This window comes from Pseudonaja textilis, chromosome 7 (assembly GCF_049901715.1).
Source record: "Pseudonaja textilis isolate UNSWEBS1 chromosome 7, rPseTex1.2, whole genome shotgun sequence".
NCBI classification, from domain to species: Eukaryota; Metazoa; Chordata; class Lepidosauria; order Squamata; family Elapidae; genus Pseudonaja; species Pseudonaja textilis.
In genome coordinates, this window is record NC_141996.1 from 20,607,511 (window position 1) to 20,628,270 (window position 20,760).

General features: G+C 36.6%; 1 protein-coding gene across 27 annotated transcripts in view; it reads right to left on the bottom strand.

Moving 5' to 3' along the window:
* Positions 1-20,760, bottom strand: part of ATP8A2 (ATPase phospholipid transporting 8A2) — a 346,608-nt gene that overhangs the window by 12,945 nt on the left and 312,903 nt on the right. For 15 of the 27 annotated variants that reach the window (XM_087937192.1, XM_026708935.2, XM_087937187.1 and 12 more), the window contains one exon: positions 8,193-8,281. In XM_087937192.1, coding sequence (XP_087793318.1) covers positions 8,193-8,281 — 89 coding nt within the window. Of the gene's footprint in view, positions 1-4,132; positions 4,238-8,192; positions 8,282-20,760 lie in introns of all 27 variants that reach the window. The other 12 variants (XM_026708941.2, XM_087937185.1, XM_087937181.1 and 9 more) reach the window with 1 other exon arrangement.

Consider the following 20,760-nt stretch of genomic DNA (forward strand, 5'->3'; position numbering starts at 1 on the left):
TTCTAAGAAACATGGCTGTAGAGTTGCTTAAATAAAATTTACATCCTTATAGATTTATACAATAATTACTGATCTTGTATTTAAAATTCTATACTGTACCAGAGTGAGATATTGTGATCTTGAATCTTATCAACACACATCCATCTTTAAAACATGATAATGTGATTTGGTGACACCAGACCAGCCAACAGGTGAACAGCCAACAGGTGACACCAGAACAGCCAATTTAAGTCTACATCAGAAAATCAATCAAATCAATCAAGCACTTCTCAGTACTTCCAGAAATATCTAGTAGCAGGCATTGGTAGCACTCCTCTTTGGTACGACATCTCTTGTGTAACAGAGTTTTCCACACTGAAAGTCAGGAGCCTACTGATTTAGCTGGGATTGTGGCACTGCAAATTATTTCTATAGATCTTTGAATGGGATATCTTATTTTCTGATATTTTTAAATGAAGGAGACTATACTTTAAGAAAAGAAAAAGCATGGAACTAGAAAACCAGACCCTGATGATAGTCTGTTTATAATCCAGATTTTGGAGCATGGGTGTGAGAAGAGATCTCTTAGTGGAATATTTCGCAAGAATAAGTCCCAGTAGAAATGATATTTATACTGAAGAAATTGGGAGGAGATGGAGATGTCCAACCACAAATGCCAAAACTCAAATTTTTTATAAGTAAATCAACTGTAATTTCACATAATTTGTCTTACTTTACAGAGAACAGTTGAAGGGCTGTTAATGGACAAATCTTTATTTGAAGGCTGTAAAATCTAAAGTCAGATTAAAGATTAAAAACACACATACACACAATGGAGACAAGGACCTGGAAGCAGTCCACCAACAAGTAATCTCTGGAGGACAAACAGAGTAGGTGACCAAAAACTGGCCAAATTTTAGTCTTTCCCATCATGGTAAAATATTACATTATTGTATTTCTATCTAAACTACAGCTGTTATTTCTAAAATTACACAAACATTATTATATACATATAAACAACATAATGTTACACTTTTGACATTTTAAAGTTTCCTAAGTTTTTGGCCATAATTAAATATACCTTCTTGGATGATTTCAAGCTAAATCAAAACAGTGTAATTACCAGCAGGGGCCTCAAACAGGTGAGTGGAAAGAATGGAAATAACCTCACATTTAAACAATAAATGTATCCCAATCTATCCTTAGATTGCACTATTAGAAAATTCCCAGTGCACTCCTTTTCCAAATGTCTGAATTCTGAAAGACAAGCAGGTGTGAAAAAGCCAGGACACAAACAAGGGAGGAAAGAGAGAGAGAGGGAGGGAGGGAGGGAGGGAGAGAGAGAGAGAGAGAGAGGGGGGGGAGGAAACGGTTCTCAGAAGGCACTCAAGGGGCCTCATCAAAAGCATGACACATCAACTTCAGGCAGGCTGAGATACTCCACCATTATCTAGTTTGCAGATGGACCACCCAGGAAACCTGGGTGCAATTAAGGAGGAAAAAAATAAATGAAGAATGGAGGAAGAGAGGTGGGGGAATCCTTGGGAAGGGGGGAGGAGAGGAATGGACCAAAGGGCTGGCAGGGATTCCTTATATTGTCTGCTTACAAGCCTACTGAAAATGAGGGGAGCCAATTAAAAAATAAAGGGATACAGACGGAAGAAATTGGAAAGGGAACATAATAAAACAAATGGCCAAGAAAGCACATTCTTTTGGAATGGAGCAGAACATGGCGCAGGGCAATTTACCGAATGCCAAAACAGTAAGTCAACAAGACAGAGGAAAGCCAATTGCACCCACAGATATGTTTATACACAACATTGAACACATTTCCAGATGCACACACAACCATCCAGGTGTTGACAATCAGAGTGTTTGATAAACTAAGATGATGATCCCTCAAAGAGCATATGGAACAGCTGGAACCAAAAATGCAGGTCTGTTTTTAAGTAGCTGAAAACACTTGGAGTAGAGGGAGCAAAGAGAACTCAAATTAATCTTCACTCCCTTTCTTAAACAGCTGATAATCAGAAGGATGTCAGCTTTTTTTTTAAAATAGAGGTCATCTGCATCACATCAGAAGAAGGATTAGAGACTGGAACCAAATACACAAAGCTGCTGCCTTAGATCCTGACTTCTGTTTTTGAAGTATAATGGACTATGTTTAGTACAGAATAAGAACAAAATAAATTCTTATAAACCATAACTGCAACTACCTATAATCAATGTGATTGCAAAAATCAATCAGACAATGTCCTAATATTTATGGGTTAAATGCAGAGATTAAAACGTGTACAAAGAGTCCAGAAACACAAAGAAGCAAAAAAAGAGAAAGAAGTCTATTCTTTTAATTTAGAAATGATTGCCTAGGCAGCTTTCTTCAACTGGTGGAGAAGGGGATGTCTCTGATGTGTTAAGTAGATTATATGTAAAAATAGGAACTCGATTCTAATTTATATCTAGAGATCATCAGGTTGGGGAAGGCAGATCTAGGCAAATACATAAATCCACCCCACACATCTTATGACATCAGCTCTACTTCACAAAAGCTTGCCACTTTTAATAAAACCTGTTAGTTTGAAAAGGTGGCAGAAGACTCATATTGGCTTTTTAGGACAGTGGCTCTCTTCTAACAATGACATAAATTTAAGCAATTCAGTGACATTACACAATTGAGTAAAAAAATCAACAACCTAGACCTTGGAATCTTTTATTTATTTTAGCAAAACTCCTGTGATTTGAGAGCACTATTGAAAGAAATGGAATTATAGATTTATTTGTCCACCTGCTTCAACAATTGCCACAATGTGGCAATTAATTTACCAGAAATATATGAGCCTTGCCCAAGACTGATCCTTGCAACCTTGCAAGGCTGAAATTTGTCTCTGAAACCACTTTCTACTTGCACTGGTATTTGAGAGAGTTTGTTAAAATCATGCTTAATTATTGCAAAAGTTCCTCTGCACATCACACAGAGCCATATTGTTTGAAGAACACAAGTATGAGTTACAAAACCTTTCTGAACTTGTGACACTTTCCCATTTGCTGAAGCACAATTGCCTTATAAAAAGGGCTAACTGAAACCCTCTGAAGCTCAAAGAAAGGGTGTAGGAAGCGGGTGGGCTGGACAAAACTCTCTTCAATGTCTTTCACATCAGATAAAAAAAAAATCCCCACATAGCAGATGCATTAGCTCTAGTTTCCAGAGGATCAAGTGACAATTCAGAAGCACTTAAGTTATCATCCAAAGGAGAACTCTGTTAATAGTTTAAAAGTGAAATTTGTACATGCTGAAAGATAGCGTAAGCTGGCCCTATCATGGTCTTAAATATGGAAATAGTTCTCGTACTACTCAAAAGGACTCTGGCATGTTTAAATAATATGTTGGAAAAGCGTATGTTCTCTTGGGTAATATTTCAAACTGTCGATGGGACAAAATAAATAAATTTATTTTAATATATTCAGAGGTTATTTTGAATTCAAAACTTAGATGACTGTCAACTAAAGTCAATTAAACTTTTGACTTTTGTTTCAGTAACAGCCACTCTCGTCTCTAAACTGTTTTCTACCAAGCTAAGACTGAAAAGCAATTTGTGCTGTCAAATCTCTGAATAAGATTAAAATAGCTTTTCAGATCCTGGAGATTTTGAACTTTCCTATCCATAAATTAGAGATCAAATACTCATGCAAAGTTCTCAGTTATCCAGTAACAACGTCTCTAGCTTTCTTCAATAAATCTGATTCATTTAAAGTGGGGTGGTAGATAGATCTGCTCTTCTTTGTCCCCAATTTTAATATGGTCTTAATATATATTTTTGTTCAGAACCACAACATAACGAGCCAAACCAGCATTTTAAAAAAAAGAAGCAAGTTGAAATAAAACTTCAGATTGGCAGTACATCTAACAAAAATATTGCAAGCTGTCATGCAAAAAACTACATACAGAGCCTTGCATTTGGCCTCATTTATCAACAGATAAGGGATGCAGCAGTGAAAGATGGAAGCTTTTTGGGGGTGGGGAAATGTAAATGAATAATATTGCTCTTCTGACGGTAACCATTACATTGCAATGCATGGCAAAAATAATGAAGAGGCAGAAGGAGGGAAAAAAATGGATCTGGCATGCTTCCAATTAAGATGGAATTGATCCCACCTCTTTCCATTGCTATCACGCAGCATAGATTTCCTCAGCTCTTTGGATTTAGCTTCCAACTCTTGAACCTGCTCCAGCAAAGTTTTACGGTAAGTATGCTTGGCCCTGCATTGTAGGAGAAAGACACAAAACAAAGAAACTAACACATCAACTTTCATTGACTACATGAGAGTCAGGTTTCCTGTTCAAGGTCAGACAGCAGGAATGGCTAGGCTGCCAATGGGCTGTGCATTGTCCTGGATCTTTCAGACGATGCTAAGCACAACTGAATTTCAGCCAAAAAAGAGGAATATCATATGTGGTTGAGTTAGCCTTGAGCGTTGGAGCCATAAGTGTACAGAAATATAAGAAATATCCATACAAATAAAATACTAATCTGTTCCAGCCTTTATGTGGTCTACTCTAACACACAAAAAGTAATTTCTAAAATCTAATAATTCTTAGAAGCATACTTAAAGAAAGTTGAGTTTTTCATTCATTTTAAATGTCCTATTGGATGAATGCATGAAGATTATGCTCATGAAGATAACGCTCAAAGTTCAAAGACGGAACTTGAAGGATGCCATCTCTGCTACCATGTATTTTGACAGATAGAGACTGCTGGGAGATGGAAATCTTGATCTATGTATTGCTTTAAAAATGACACCCAGAATCTTAAGTTACACCCGGAAGTCAACTGGCAACTAGTGCAGCTCTTATAGTTTTGATTTTTCTCTAGGGAAACAGAGAACTACTCTTAAATTACATGAGCCATTATGTTGTGGATCAACTGTACTTTCTGGATGATCTTCAAGGGTGGACCCCCATAGAATTCCATAGGCCAAATGAGGCATGGCCTAAGGCATGAGTAGCACTTCTTGGTCCCAAAATTTGATGCCACTGAAATACTGTATAGGAGTTGTGCAAAAACTTTCTAACCACAACTCATCTGCTCCTTGACTAAGAGCTATGAGCCCAGGATGAACTACAAGTTGTGAAATAGTTTAATTTGAAAGAACACAGCACCATCTAGAATAAAGAAGAAATATCACTGGCCTCAGCTTTCAAATCACAACCAGTCATCTTGCCAAGATTGAGTCTGTTCCCCTCCAGAGAAATCCATTCAGTCTCTGGGATGGTACCCCAACAGCATCCATTTGGCTTAGGACCAAAATATACACCAAAATACTATTCACATATAATTGATACTATATGCGATGCTGACAGATAATCCCTTCCATGGGCTTTATGTAACTGCTAAGTTGAAGTGAGAAAATAGAGCCATAATGTAGAGTTTAAAAATCCAACTCACTGACTGTATCTAGAGGAAGGAGGACAACCACTGCAAAACAGTGCCTTCATCCAGACGTGATCAAAAGAGACACAATGATTGAATTTATAGATTAAGTAGGAGAGGAAGGCTGCACTCCCTACTCCAGTTCCTCTGCTTGTCATCCGAAAGAATGATTAGGGATTCCAATCTTGAATTTGGACTGAAATACATTGATATCTTGTTGTTGATGTGTATAGGACTGATATAAGAAGAAAAAATAGAGGATCATCTATTTCTCTTTTCTCCCCTCTCTCCAATTGATTTACTGTTGAAAAGCCCTGGTTTCCGCAGCCATATTATTCAATTTGAAATAAGACCACAGTATGATATTAGCTATGTGCTCTGCTTCTTGGCTCTTTAGATAACATATAGCTTGCTGTTACATATGATAGTCTGGAATTTGGAAGCTGAATGAATATCATATTATCCAGGCAATTGAACATTTTTAGAAATCTCAAATGCATACTTTTGAGAATCAAATTTAGTAATTGCTCCAGTTAGAATGACAGTATGCCACCAGATACATCAGTGAGATATGTGTTCAAATTGACTAAATTCAGCATATAATGGGCACATATCATACTCACACACATCCACAGACATACGCATACGCATACCCAGACACATACCATGTACCCAGATAGCATATCTACAGTGAAAAATCTATAAATCCTCTGGAAGATAGCAAGACAGTCTCTGTACCTCCTTGTTTTCATTTACTTGTTCTCAGTATTTTGGAGCCCAGATATAGTGGTACAAGAAAGAGGGTGATGGAGTGAGAAAGAGAGAGAGATCTTGATATTCCACTTCATTTTCTCTCATTTTATTGAATGATTTCCTTTTACTTTGACGGCAACAGCAAAAAATAATAGTATTTTTGCAGTGGCTGCAAAACCTATTTCAGGTTTTGATACTATCATGGATGTACCTGATGGAGTAGGTCACGGGTGTCAAACTCGCCATATCACGTTGCAATCATGTGATGTATCATGACATTTTTTCCCCTTGTGGAGCTGGGGAGGGTGTGGCCTGTGTGTGACGCATCTGGCCCGCGGGCCACCAGTTTGACACCCCTACCATAGGTCATCGAAAGATTTTACAGTAGAAAAGCAATGCAATACAGTCTCACCCATACAATACATATTCTTTTACATGGTCAGTGAAATATGACAGTGAAACTTTGCCAGTGAAATATGATTATCTTTTTCCTTTATATTTTCAAAAGCTTAATATCATCTTAACAAAGATGAGAGAGAAAAGGTGGTATTTCTTCTGAGGACAGATATTTTGACCAGATATTTTTCTAACATTTTTTTTAGAAACACACACACACACACACCCTGGCGTAGATATACTTGATATAATTGAGATGGCAGAGAGATCTGCACCTTTAAAAATTAAACTGCAAATAGATCTCTTCTAGTTTGTTTGTTTGTTTTTAAACTATTTTTAAAAAATCCTCTCAGAATGAGCTTTTGCAATCAGTTTCTTCTTTTGTCCCAAAGGTGCTTTTTCAAGAAGCAACTGGACTTTCTTGAGCTCTGACTGGATGGTGGGGAATGGAAGGATTTATTTTACACCCCTTGCAGACAGCTGGTCATTTGCATTTTTTTAGAGTCTGTGGCTTCAATCCTTCCATTCTTGAATGAGAAGCAAAACATCTTCAAAGAAAAACCAGCAAGTCCAGTTGCCTCTTGAAAAAAAGCACCTTTGAGACAACCAGGACCTGGATGATAGAGAACTTCCATAGACATTTAGCTTCTTCCTTTTTTCAGCACTTTCTGCAATGGACAGAAAAATGTATATGACTGCATGGCCATTCAATAAGTGTAAAAAAAAGACTCCCAATTTGCAAACCCTACTATAGGTACGAAGTCATTTAAAAGTTAAAAGAAGATGGAACAAATTTCTTAGCCACCTTCTGCTTTTTAGATAGTTAAGAACACCAATCTTCTAATGCATATTTTGTTTTCCTAGTATAGAAGAATGATATTAGTTGGACTTTCTCCTGTTGAAGGTTACATAATACGAATCCATTTGTTTCCATCAGAGCATATTGTAGAAATATTTTTAGTCCATAATAACTATTGAAAATAGACGAGTCTTCAAGACCTGGGATATTGAAGAAGATCACAAGAAGTTGTCTTCTTCCTAATAAAATTTTGTTCCCTTTTCAGAGGCCTATTTTTTCATATAGAGGGCTCTAAAATTAGCTTCATACTTACTCAATAAACTTAAAATATGGAAGTTGGTAAGGAACCCAATCCATCAAGAAGCTCATTCATTCTTCATATCACAGTGAGATACAAAGATAAGAGCATTTTAGATTATAGTGCTTGCATTTAGTCATGAACCGTAAAGACATCCTATTTATTTAAGATGAGACAACAGCAAAAGGAGAGGGAACAGCTAGAAACAAACAAGAATTTTCATTTGGAAAATCATAATATTTTGCATTAAATATTCATTATTATTCAATACCATCCTATGTGAAATTTGACTTCTAAATTCATTTAAAAAACAGTGTTATATGTACCTTCATAGATGAGGAAATGTAAGGCTGTCTAGGAAAATAAATAGTTGCATATTTGCAGAGACTCTAAAAAGAACCATTAGCGCTGATTAACACTTTGTACCCATCTAAGTGATTTAGGGCTGGGGTTAAGGGTTAGCAGCTGTAGAACTAACCTGAAATATTGTAAGTTTAAGCAAATAACCTTTTTCAAAAGAATGTGAATAATAACTTACGCTCTCCATGCCACATCTTTAACAAGGCACGCTGTGGGCACGAGCAATAAACCGATCCAGAAGTGTCCACATCTCAATACCATTCCTGCCTGTAAAATGTAATGATCAACAGAACATTAATTACACATGACACTTTTTTTGGTGGATAGAAATGAAAGAGTAAGATGAGATCATTGTTAAGAAAGCTATAGTATAAATCCTGAACTCTGAAGATGTTCCTTAGTCAAATTTCTTTGTCTTTGGAGGGACAAATCTAACATCAACATTTTCCTGCAGCAATGCAACACTACTGTCTAACCTCTGATATTGAAAGTCACGAAAGGACCATTTTCTAAATGCATTCTAGATAAGAATAGCTCTCCTGAGAGCTTTACAGAAGAAAGGAAGGTCTTAGTGGTAATGCCAATAGGACTTTGAATAAGGAAATTTCTTTGCAATGGATATTCCCAGTGTATAATGTTTAGTAAGACAGCACAGGTTATAGAATAGAATAGAATAGAATAGAATAGAATAGAATCAGGGGTGGGATTCTACCAGTTCTGTCCGGCTCTGTAGAATTGGTAGCTCTGAAGAGCAGCAAACATACAACCAATTCTATGTCTGCTGCTGTTTTGGCCCGCCCGGGGTCTTACCTGACCTTTATTTCCTGGTTTTTCAACCTCAGCTGCCTTGCGAGGCACAGCTGCGGTTGAAAAAGCAGGAAAAAAGTGCTTTTTCAAATGCTGCTTCCCCACACGCAGCACTGCTCAGCTGTCCAGGAAGCAAGCTGACGAAGATTTACATGTGTGCACAGCATGCAGGGAAGCAAATTGTAAATCAACGAACTGGTGGTTAAACTGTTGCATCCCACCCCTGAATAGAATAGAATAGTACAGAATAACAGAGTTGGAAGGGACCATGGAAGGTCTTCTAGTCCAACCCCTGGCTCAGGCAGGAAACCCAAACCATTTCAGACAAATGCTTGTCCAGTCTTGTTTTAAAAACTTCCAGTGTTGAAGCATTCACAACTTCTGGAGACAAGTTGTTCCACTGCTTAACTGTGCTAACTGTCAGGAAATTTATTCTTAGTTCTAAGTTGCTTCTCTCCTTGATTAGTTTCCACCCATTGCTTCTTGTCCTACCCTCAAGTGCTTTGGAGAATAGCTTAACTCCCTCTTTTTTGTGGCAGCCCCTGAGATATCAAAACACTACTATCATGTCACCCCTAGTCCTTCTTTTCATCAAACTAGACATACCTAGTTCCAGCAACCATTCTTTATATGTTTTAGCCTCCAGCTCCATAATCGGGGTGGGATTCTACCTGTTCGCACCTATTCGTTAGAGCCAGTTGTTAACATTCTAAGCAGTTCAGAGAACCTGTTGTTAGAAGAAATTACTGGCCTAATCCCGTAAGGAAGGCAGGAAAGAAACATTCTGGTGTTGCTTACAGAAGCTGCCTCTCTGTTAACCCTTTTTACATTCTTGGCAGGACTAGACTTCTTGTCTCAGGAACTTCTCAGGGTTTCCCCCCCCCCCACTCCTTTGCTGGTACTTTGCTTGTGTAGAGTGACCATTCAAAGTTACAATGGCACTGAAAAAAGTGACTTATGACCATTTTTCACACTTATGACTGTTGCAGCATCCCCACAGTCATGAGAGGCCAGGAGAGGAGATGTGTGCCTCGATGTGAGTGATATTGAGTTGGCCACATAACATGGCCACCAAGCCACGCCCACCAACTAAGCCATGCCCACAGAACCGGTTGTTAAAAATTTTGAACACCATCCCTGTCCCTAATCATCTTTGTTCTTCTTCTCTGCTCTCTTTCTTAAATCTCAACATCTTTTTTACATTGTGGTGACCAAAACTGGATGCAGTATTCCAAGTGTGCCCTTACATTATAAAGTTGTATTATGGTAATTACAAATGGTAAGATGGCTCTTGATAGCACATCAGCATTTCTCATATTATCTTATCAATATAAATGTTCACTTCTAAAGATAATATATTCCTTGGGATTATTCCAGGACAGAATAGCTCTGTATATTAAAAAGCTTGACTTTTAGGAGGAAAGGCAGAGGTATGCTTGGTTATAGCAAATATTTAATCACTTAAGGTTCTTTCTCCAGCAAACTGATCATTTTTCTGGTCTCACAAGTATAGTGCAATGTTAACTCTGCTAACTAAATGGGCAGTTATAGAGCCTAGAGCTGATACAGAAGAACATATGTTGGATAAATCAGTAAGGATTTTAAATAGATCTCTGGATTGCTGAGAGACTGATGTATCTTATACCAGCTTTTTCCAGGCTAATGTTTTCCAGATGTCTGGACTATTTTCAGTGTAAAATTAATGTAGTTTGATACATCTAGAGAATACCAATTTGGGAAAGACTCATATTAGAATATGATAGTTTTATTTGGATGTTTTGCTGGAAGGGGATCATTTTACAATTCATGTATGTTTAGCCTTAAAACTGTAGCTGGTCCATAAGAATCACAACCAGGTAATTTTCAAAATATTTACCAGTTTCCTGAGCTTAATTCTTTGTGCTGTTAGTGGAATGGCAGAGATATGGCAAATTTGGTAGCACAATTAAATATGTTAAGACATTTAGTGAAACTCTGGAACACACTACACAAACAGGAAGTAAATGCATTCTAAAAGTAGAATCAGTTTCGATATTTTGGATCTGGCCATGTAATTAAACCACATATTCTTCTAGTTTTTAATCAGGAAAACTACCTATTGCTCAATAAAATACATAGAAAGAATATTGAAGGGCTAGGATGAGTTACATACTTTTCTTTCCTTGTTGTTTAATGAATTCATTTCATTGTTTTAAAATAATGCTACTAATGTTTATACTATTTTTATAATCCACTCGAGAATTATATTTACATTAATACATATTTCAAGAAAAATAAAAAAATCTTCTCCAGACTTATCAAAGCCAAATGTGGAAAAAATGCCATATTTACATGTAGAATTGGTGTTATAGATTTCAACATAAATTAAATAAGTAAATATTCATAATTTACAGAAGAAAGCCTAGTGTAAATCTCTCTGTCTGTGTGTATACTGTATCTATACTGTATGTATGTATGTATGTATATATGTATGTATGTATGTATGTACACACATATACACACACTGTATGTATGTGTGTCAGTGGTAGGATCCAGTTTTTTTTACTACTGGTTCTGTGGGTATGGCGTGACTTGGTGGGCATGGCAGGGAAGGATACTGTAAACTCTCCATTCCCTCCCCACTCCAGGGGAAGGATACTGCAAAATCCTATTCCCTCCCCACCCCACTAACCTGCTTTCCAGCTCTGTTCTCCTGTGCAGGGCAACAAAAGAAGACCCAGCCGATCAGCTGGGACTCGGGAGGCAGAGAATAGATGGGGGCAGGGCCAGTCAGAGGTGGTATTTGCTGGTTCTCCGAACTATTCAAAATTTCCGCTACCGGTTCTCCAGAACTGGTCAGAACCTGTTGAATACCACCATGTGTGTGTGTGTACACACATCATATGTGTGTGTGTGTGTGTGTGTGTGTGTGTGTGTTTTCTGAGGTTCTTGCGGGTACTTGTATGTGGATCTTTGGTTATTCGGGTTTTCTCCAGCGTAAAATTGGAAGTATCTAGGCAATGTTTTGATGAAATCTCATTCATCATCTTCAGGCCTGTGTCTTTGGCACAAGCCTGTGCTTATTCTGAGAAGCACAGAGCTGAAGACACAAGCCTGAAGATGATGAATGAAACTTCATCGAAACGTTGCCTAGATACTTCCAATTTTACGCGGGAGAAAACCCGAATAACCAAAGATACACACACACACACACACACATTAACCATACCATAAAACTCCTCCCTCCAATTTAACAGCTGTGTTAGCACAGTAGTTAGTATGCAGTATTGCAGGCTAATTCAGCCTTCCATCCTTCCGAGGTCAGTAAAATAAGGGTTCAGATTGTTGGGGGCAATATACTGACTCTGTAAACCACTCAGAGAGAGTTTACAAAGCACTATGAAATATGGAAGTCTAAGTGCTATTCCTATTGGCATGTTTGGTGAGAACACATGGACATATATAGGCAGAGATACTTTCCATATCACAAGAGCAATCTTTACACTTTGCCTCTGTAATGGATTGCTTTTCAGAGATTTGTGTGGTAGTTGTACTTATGTTCTTTTCTTTACACCTGACATAGATAACCTTTTCCTATACATTTTGGAGTACTGTGAGCCTCCTCTAACAAAGATTCTACTTGAAACTCCAGTTTCTATTAGCCACAGGCAGGAATGGTGGAATTAAGAGTCCAAGCCAATGTTTCTTGACCTGAACAACTTTACAATATATGGCCTCTTTAACTCTGTTGGCTGGGGAATTCTGGGAATTGAAGTCCACAAATCTTAAATTTGTCAAGGTTGAGTAATACTGGCCCAATACTGGAAAATACCCGACTGCATCTGCCAGCACATTGAGACATAGAAGCTGAGATCTAAAGAGTTCTGAAGATAGCTTGGATTGAACTGGGAACATTTTATCAGTTAAGAGAGGGTTCATTACTGAACTGCAGCTACTCCTTGAAAACACAAATCAAGGCTTTTACCAATTCACTAGAATGCCACCAGCTCTCACCCGTGTGATCCAATTATTGCTTATTTGTAGCAAGTGAACCATATCCTATTTTCTGCTCAGAAAATAGAGGGTATAGTCCTGTACCTCTATTTATAAGACAGAGAAACAGGGATCAAGTGCCAGTCAGATTCTGAGTTGCCAATTTCCCCACAGTATTTCTTGTTTACAGAAGAATACGAATGCAAATTGTTGACTTAAATTACACATTACTACACATATGTTTCTAATGGGATGCCGCACATTAGCATGATGGAATCTACTTGCCTCCATAAATCATTAAACTTTTTTCTGCTGATAGGATTTCAGTGGAGGTTTGTTCCATCCCTAACTGGAAAACCAATAGGTTGAAGCTGAAATCTCTGGCATAGAGAGCAAGTGCTCCATTATTGAGTCACATCTCCTTTTCACATATTCTGTCCCTTTTCATCCTTATTCATTTTTGCTCTAATTACTATCACAAGTTCTAAAAATCTTTTTGTGCCATAAAAATAAAGTTATAATACCTTACAACTTAATTAAAAATTTAATCAGAAGGGGGGAGAAATACCAGAAATGTAGATGCATACTTATGTGTCATTTTTAAAAAATGAGCTCCCCAATCTATCTTATCTACTTATCTAATCTACTACTTCTACTTATAACATTGAACACATATATTTTACAATGGGAAATGTCACAACAAGAGACTGGAAAGAGGATCCCATACCTTGAAAAGACACCTTACCACAAACATTTGTACGAGCCAATTTTTTTAAAAAAAATTGAAAATAAAAATACATAAGATACTATCAGATTTTAAGCAAAGATAAATTTATACGATTATTGAAGGCAAATGGCTTCATAGGACTGTTTGTCTAAAACTATGATAGAAAGAAAATGAGAACTGACATACAAGCAGTATCTACATGGATCTCAATTTTTGAAATGTTCAATATTTAATTTCTGAGAAAAATATATCTTATCCATACATATTAGTTCTCAAAACTTTTTTATTATTATGTTCCGGACATAGTCAGAGTTACTGTGTAGGAAATATTATAGTATCAGATTCCTGGAACAACTCTGATCAGGAACTAGTTGTTCCCAAGAGCCAATGATATCAGCACATAAGAGAACAGAACATATATAATCAACAAAAGTCATGTTTTGTCTGGCAAAATATCATAAATATACAGTATAATATTTTTAGTTATCCACCATTCATGATAGCTGAAAATATTTTTACATAGAAACAATGTACAGTGGAACTTAATTCAGCTCTATTTGCTCTACTAAAATACATTTATGATTCTCTTTCTATACTATTCTCCTAATGCATAATTATCTTAAGTTCCACGTACATTTTAAAGAATGTCCAGATAGTTTTTTCTTGTGCAGCAGAGAAGTCAATCACAATACTCCCTGACATCTTGATTATTTTGACTAAATCATTCTTCAAATTGCTGCATGTATATCCAATCTCATCCAGATATATTACATTCCATTGTAAATTGGACTTAAAAGCAATCTAATTCAGTTGCCTGGGTTTGTCCCTACATCAATAAGAATTCTATCCTTGAATACCTCTCAAACTTTCACTAAGGTTCAGGATGTAAGGAACAATTGTGACTCTCACAAAACAATAATTGTAGGCCTTGGTTTGGGAGAAAAGAGGAGGAAGAAATCTAATAGGTTTACTATTTATGTTTCCCTTCTAATTAACATTACCAGGAAAAACACTGGGTGGGAATATTTAATAGAAGTTGCAGTGCAACCTGTTCTCTAGAACTCTAGGTACCCTACTTTGTACCTTTACAATTAATGACTTCCACAAGGACATAGGTCCAAAGCCTTTCTGAAGCCTTCATCATAATCCCCAACATCTGTTCCATCTCCACTTCAAGCCAACTGTGGGAATTGCTTGTCAACAGCTGCACAGATGAGTAGATACATAAACGCCTATGTCACTCAGCCCTGTGATTTCAGCTGAGAATTCTGAATAAAAAGCAAGTTTCTCATTTAAGCTATTCACTATACAGAGGAAGCACCTGTTCAAAAATGTATCCAAAATACATTTTTCACGAGCTTTAAGAAAAGAAAAAGAAGTCCTATAGTTGACTGCACTCTTCAAGGTATGACAAGAATACAACCTATAGCATTCTTACTAAATGAGCCTCATTAATAATATAAATCACTTGCTTTCCTTTATAAGTACACAGTTGTAAGGCAGTTTTATCTTGGCTATCTGTTGAACTGCAGCTGATGCACATGATCTTTACTGTAGCATGCATAAGCTATAGGTCAGGCAGTTGCTGGTGCATAAATCAACATGGATAAAGGCAAGAGCAATCTGATAGCAAATAATTTCCAAATGCTGCAGCATCCATTTGGTAGCAACAGAATATAAACTATGAATATTCTATCCTCCCTACCAAGTTAGTCATATCCTTTTTCCACCAAGAATTCAGAAACTGTAGGAAACCTCATTTTTCATTTTCAATGTGATCTAGTGGTAAAATGATATAAGAATACTACCCACATGGCAAAATCCATTAATTTGGAGTTAGATGCCAATGGGTAACTCAAAGAACAGAACAATAAGCTACATAACTGCAAGTCATCTCCTGAGAATCATCTCCATGTATAAAATAACACCTGAATATATCCATTAATATTTTACTGCTAATTAATAATAATAAATATATAAGCTGCTTGACTCTCAGTAACACCAGGAGGCTTACAGATTTACAAATTCATCAAATTATAAAGAGATTTCTTTTTTTAAATGCCCTGAAAAACCATCAGTTATTTCACAGATTTTGGACATACTGCAATTTATATCAATTTATTCCCCAAAAGCTTTATGAGGTATAAATAACCATAAAATGTTTTATTTTCTTGGCAATTGCCTAATTTCATTTTACTTAACCATATCTCATTTACTTTAATTCTATTATTTCTGTTAGGTGTATTTATGTAACTGCCCATCTACTATACCACTTTTAATAAAGCTGTTCTACAAATAAGCTGATTTTTATGCAGTGACTTTTATTAATTTTTCTAGTGAAGAAAATGGGCTAGCTAAATCCATTTTGGAAGATCATGGCTTTTCTATGTAAAAGAAATCCATGACAGATTTCTAAATAATCTACTTAGATTTTTAAGCACTCTAGAAATTCATTATCCACATCCCTTTGTAGTAAAATACAGTTATTTTTGAAATGTGGATCCAAATGTAGTCAGAATGGCTGCTCCATTTATGTTTAAGAAAAAGAGATAACAAGCTCTAAGAAATCCTATGGAATGCAGAAATAGAGAAATCTGTAAGAAAAATAACCCAGACAATTTCCTCATAATAAAAAGATGGAAATGCTGAAAGCTCAGCATGACCAATAGCCCTTGGATGTTTTTACATTATTGCTATTAAAATTAGGTTGGGAGGACAATAGATAGCTAGAATGGTCTGTGTATGACTGGCATTCTGAACAAAAGCATACAACATTGCAATTTTGTCACTTATCTTAATATTACTAATCTTAATAGCAGTGATACTGGACTGTTGCATGACAAACAATAAATTGTGAACATCATGTGCTATATTCTTAAGCTTCTGTCACCACTGCATAGCTAAAATCCTGAACTTAAAGATGGCAGTGATTTTTTTTTATTATTTCCTCCTGCCCTAGAAAATAGGCAAGGCTAAAAAAAAAGTCCAGGAGAAGAATAGGGATTTGAATCTTTTTAACACAACTTTCAACAAGGCTATCAAATCCAGACAAGGAAAACACCAGCACTTTCCATTTCTCCAAATAGACAAATTGCTATTGTATATATTGCACTGCATATAGAATTGCATTACATATAGATGGAAAATTTACATTGAATTGTACCCTATACAACTGCATTGCATACAATATATAACATTTTGTATGGGATTAAAGAAAGCTGCTCCCACAATCAAACACTTTTAGGGTTTGAAAAATAAAATGCTTCTTTACACACCCATACCATACCCACAGAATACACGATGCATTGACACATTATTAAATGTATACAGTATCTATTTTTGATCCTGGTACATTGGTAATACGAGTGAAAGAAAGACAAGAACTGACAATAATTTTGAGTTTAAAAAAATCTTATATTCCTTTGCCTTACATATGGTGATACCATGCTTGTGAACTTTGAGCTGTGAAGAATTTGTGTCAAAAGTCATTTATTCATTTTTGTGTTTCTTAGATAGCAAAGCTCTAAAAAGTGACAGAAAGTTGTAAAAAATAATGATAAGAAACAAAGCACAAAGATTACAAAATTTGGGAGTCTAAATTATCTACATTAATCTGTCATAAGAATGTATACACTGATAAAAATGTTTGACCCAAGCACATTTTACGATTTGAGAAAGGAAATAGTATTATCTCAGGTTATCTATCCCTTACTATCCATCAAAGATGAAAAATGAATTCTTAAGAAAATAATTAGAGAGTGAAGTATGAAAGGGAATGTATGCAAAAGTCATTTAGCCTTCCCAAACAGACCTCTTGATTTGATACTTCAGAAAGACCTTGCCAGCAATTATTTTGTATCAGATTTATGTAAAAACATTTTAGGTCTTGGCTTTGGTAGCTGACAACTTTGTATTCTTTTGAGGCTGTTTTCACTTGCTTAACCTGTAATTGTTCGTTTTTGTAAAAAGAAGAGAGACATAGTCTTTGCTTCAGAGAATAATATTGTGATTAAGACCCAGGAAAGCCATGCTCAGGTAAGTTTCACTGAATACTTAAAAAATACTAGTGCATGTACACACATACACACACACATACACACATATTTTCCATGTATGGTATGCCATATGCTAAACAAATAAACAAATATATCCAGTAACTGACTGGCAAATGGTTTAGATCAGAAATGTCCAATCTTGGCAACTTTAAAATTTGTGGACTTTAATCCCCAGAACTCCTCAACTAGCATGGCTGGCTAGGGAATTCTGGGAGTCCACAAATCTTAAAGTTGCCAAGGTTGGACACGCCTGGTTTAGATAAGTCATATCAGGAGATTTCTCAATATAGCAGAATGCTTTAAGGCTTTCTTTCCTCCATCTATATGGAGGTGCAATTTAGAAGACCCATCACACCCATCCTACAAGCATGTAGTAATCTGATTGTTCAGATGATGATGATGATGTTACCTCTTTAGTTTTATGAGACTTAAACCAGCATTTCAGAAATTTACTTTCTCTACTTTGTAACTAGTATCAGACTTTCCTTATACTTGCAAGGCTATAATAATATTTTTCCCCAAGTTTCCTTTTTAAACAAGGTGAAATTGTGCCCTTGGTGAGTTGTCTCATATGAGTAGCCTTTCAATTTGCCCTAAGCTTGACTATGGTGTTGTTCACTAGAGTATTACAAGAAATATGGAAACTAAAGTTAAACTGGGATAATTATTTATTTATTTTTTGCTTGCTGGAAAATATATCATGAAAAAAATATATATCAAGTATTACATGTGATTCCAAGGGTAGGAGAAAGAGTGTTCATATTTTCCACGTAATCAGAAAGATTTTTGGCCTATTTCTTCTTCAGATATTATTCTTCCCTCTCACCATCTTCTGGCTTGTGCAATAAATTCATTTGTTACTCATGATTACAGTAAGGAATTATCAAAGTTATTAATACTTAACTCATTGCAAGTATTCTTCAACTGTTGGGCACAAACATATCCCTGATGATAAGAACACTTTCATCACCAGCATATTTTAAGAAGGATCAGAACAAAAAGAAAGAAACCCAGAATAACAATAGCATAGCACTTAGATTTATATTCCACTTCACAGTGCTTTACATCACTCATTAAGTGGTTTTACAGAATCAGCATATTGCTGCCAACAATCTGGATCTTCATTTTACTAAACTGGGAAGGATGGAAGGCTAAATCAACCTTGAGCCAGAGAGGATTGAACTCCTGGCTGTGAGCAGTGAGTTAGCCTGCAATACTGCATTCTAACCACTGTCCCACCACAGCTCTTCACTTTTACAAAATGTTTGTCAAGCACATTGCAGTACAAAGATGGATAGTAGTGTAGTAGAAGAATATGTACATAAATTATATTGCCATTGCATCCAAGAGTCAAAACACTATCTGTAATGTAGTGTAAATTAAAAAAAGCAGTGGGTCTTCTCCATATAAGCACATATTTCTATTTTTAGAAATAAAAAGGATTCTGAACTTCCAAATTCTGGGACCCATGGAAAGATGAGATCAGATGAGTTGAGAGCACCAGAGTGCCAAAAGAACTAGAAGATTTAAAGTATCAGTTCTCCACTAAAGACTCAGAATAATTTGGGAAGATATGATTCTAATGCTCAAGGGATTTACATGCCTCAATTCAAAGAATTACTAAGCACCCAGTAGCAAAGATAAGACCCTATAAATATTTCAAGTGATTACTCTTTTGGCAACCAAGGAGAATGGTACCATCTTGTCTTCACCTTTTACTTAAATGACAATGACTGGATTTCTCAGTTCGAATTGAAGACAGACTGGGCTGTTTCCGAGGCACCAATCCATTAAATTGGAACATTCTTTGTTCTCATCAATCTGCCTCCAGCAATAATTGTATAAACATTTTGTTCACATGAGGGGCAATAGAGGCTGATGGTAATATTTTATCTCAATCAGCTCCCTGGAGAAATTCAGTGACACAGGATTAATAAATTGTAAAGGTCTGTGCCCAGATAGCATGCTTGAGCTGCCTGTAGAGATGCAGCACAATCTATCTGAAACAGGTCCAAGAAACATTTTTAATAGCTTCTATTAAAGTCTCTTTACGCTGTTGATAAAAGAGTCCAGGCAAATTATTTCCGCTCCTGCTTTCTTGAACTTGGATATGGTCCAAGCCTCCGCTGTAGGACACCAGCTCTTTGGTAACTGTTGCATCTTGAGCAGTTAAAACAGCAATACATTTCTTATTGGCTTCAATCTTAGCCTGGTGCATTTTGAACTGCCTTTTTATCTCACCATATTTCCTCTCGATATTTTCAACAAAACCCCGGGATCTGGAAAAAGAGCTATGAATGAATTTAAAATGACAAGAATCTCTGAATTGTGCTCAAAGAATGACATCAGGTAGCATTTCTAGGGTAAATATAATTCTCTCTTTAGCTCTCATTTCCTCCCGGTGAGTAGGAAGATTGGGAGTCTCATTGACCAAGTCCACTGCAGCCTTATAGAAAGCCACACTGGAGGAGTGAGTGGGTGGCCAGGCTGAACAATATGAGGAAGAGGAAGAGGAGGAGGAGGAGGAGGTTGCTTTTTAAGCCTAGCAGGCATTTTAATTTTCCTCAATTACCAAAAGTGGCAGAAGAAGCAGTTTAATTAGATTTTCAGCTTATCAATTGTCTTCATGTGCAGCCCACAAGCTTTATATCCGCAGCTGATGGAGTGAGAAAATAAATTGTTTCTTAGCGCACCTGCCATCTTGCAGGAATATAAAGGAAGGAAGCTTCTCGGGTTTCCGGATCTGCTGTTCAGCGTGGTACAGAAGCACAGACAATTCTACCATGCTCATTTCATGGGCGGACAACAAGGGATAAATATTTTATTTCTGTATTATCCAGAAATCAATAAAAGAGTAAAGGATAGCAACACAGAATATTTGCCTTGGAAACTGGTGAGAGGAAATTTAATAAATCTGAAAGGCTGCCAACTATTTTAAACAATTGAGGGCAGGTGTAGGTATTGTTGGAAGAAATATCCATCTGGTTCAGTTCCAGGTTGGGAGGAAGACACTGGAAACATGGAGGCTGATTGGAAAGTTGGCTTAATGGTGAAGCAGAACCATCAAGCACATGGTTCTGGACAGCTGACCACATGGAGTTGAGAGTGGGCGGCTTTTATACTTTCTCCTGGGCTTTGAACTTGAGCTTTCCATCCCTGTGCAAGAACATGTATTCTATTGGCTG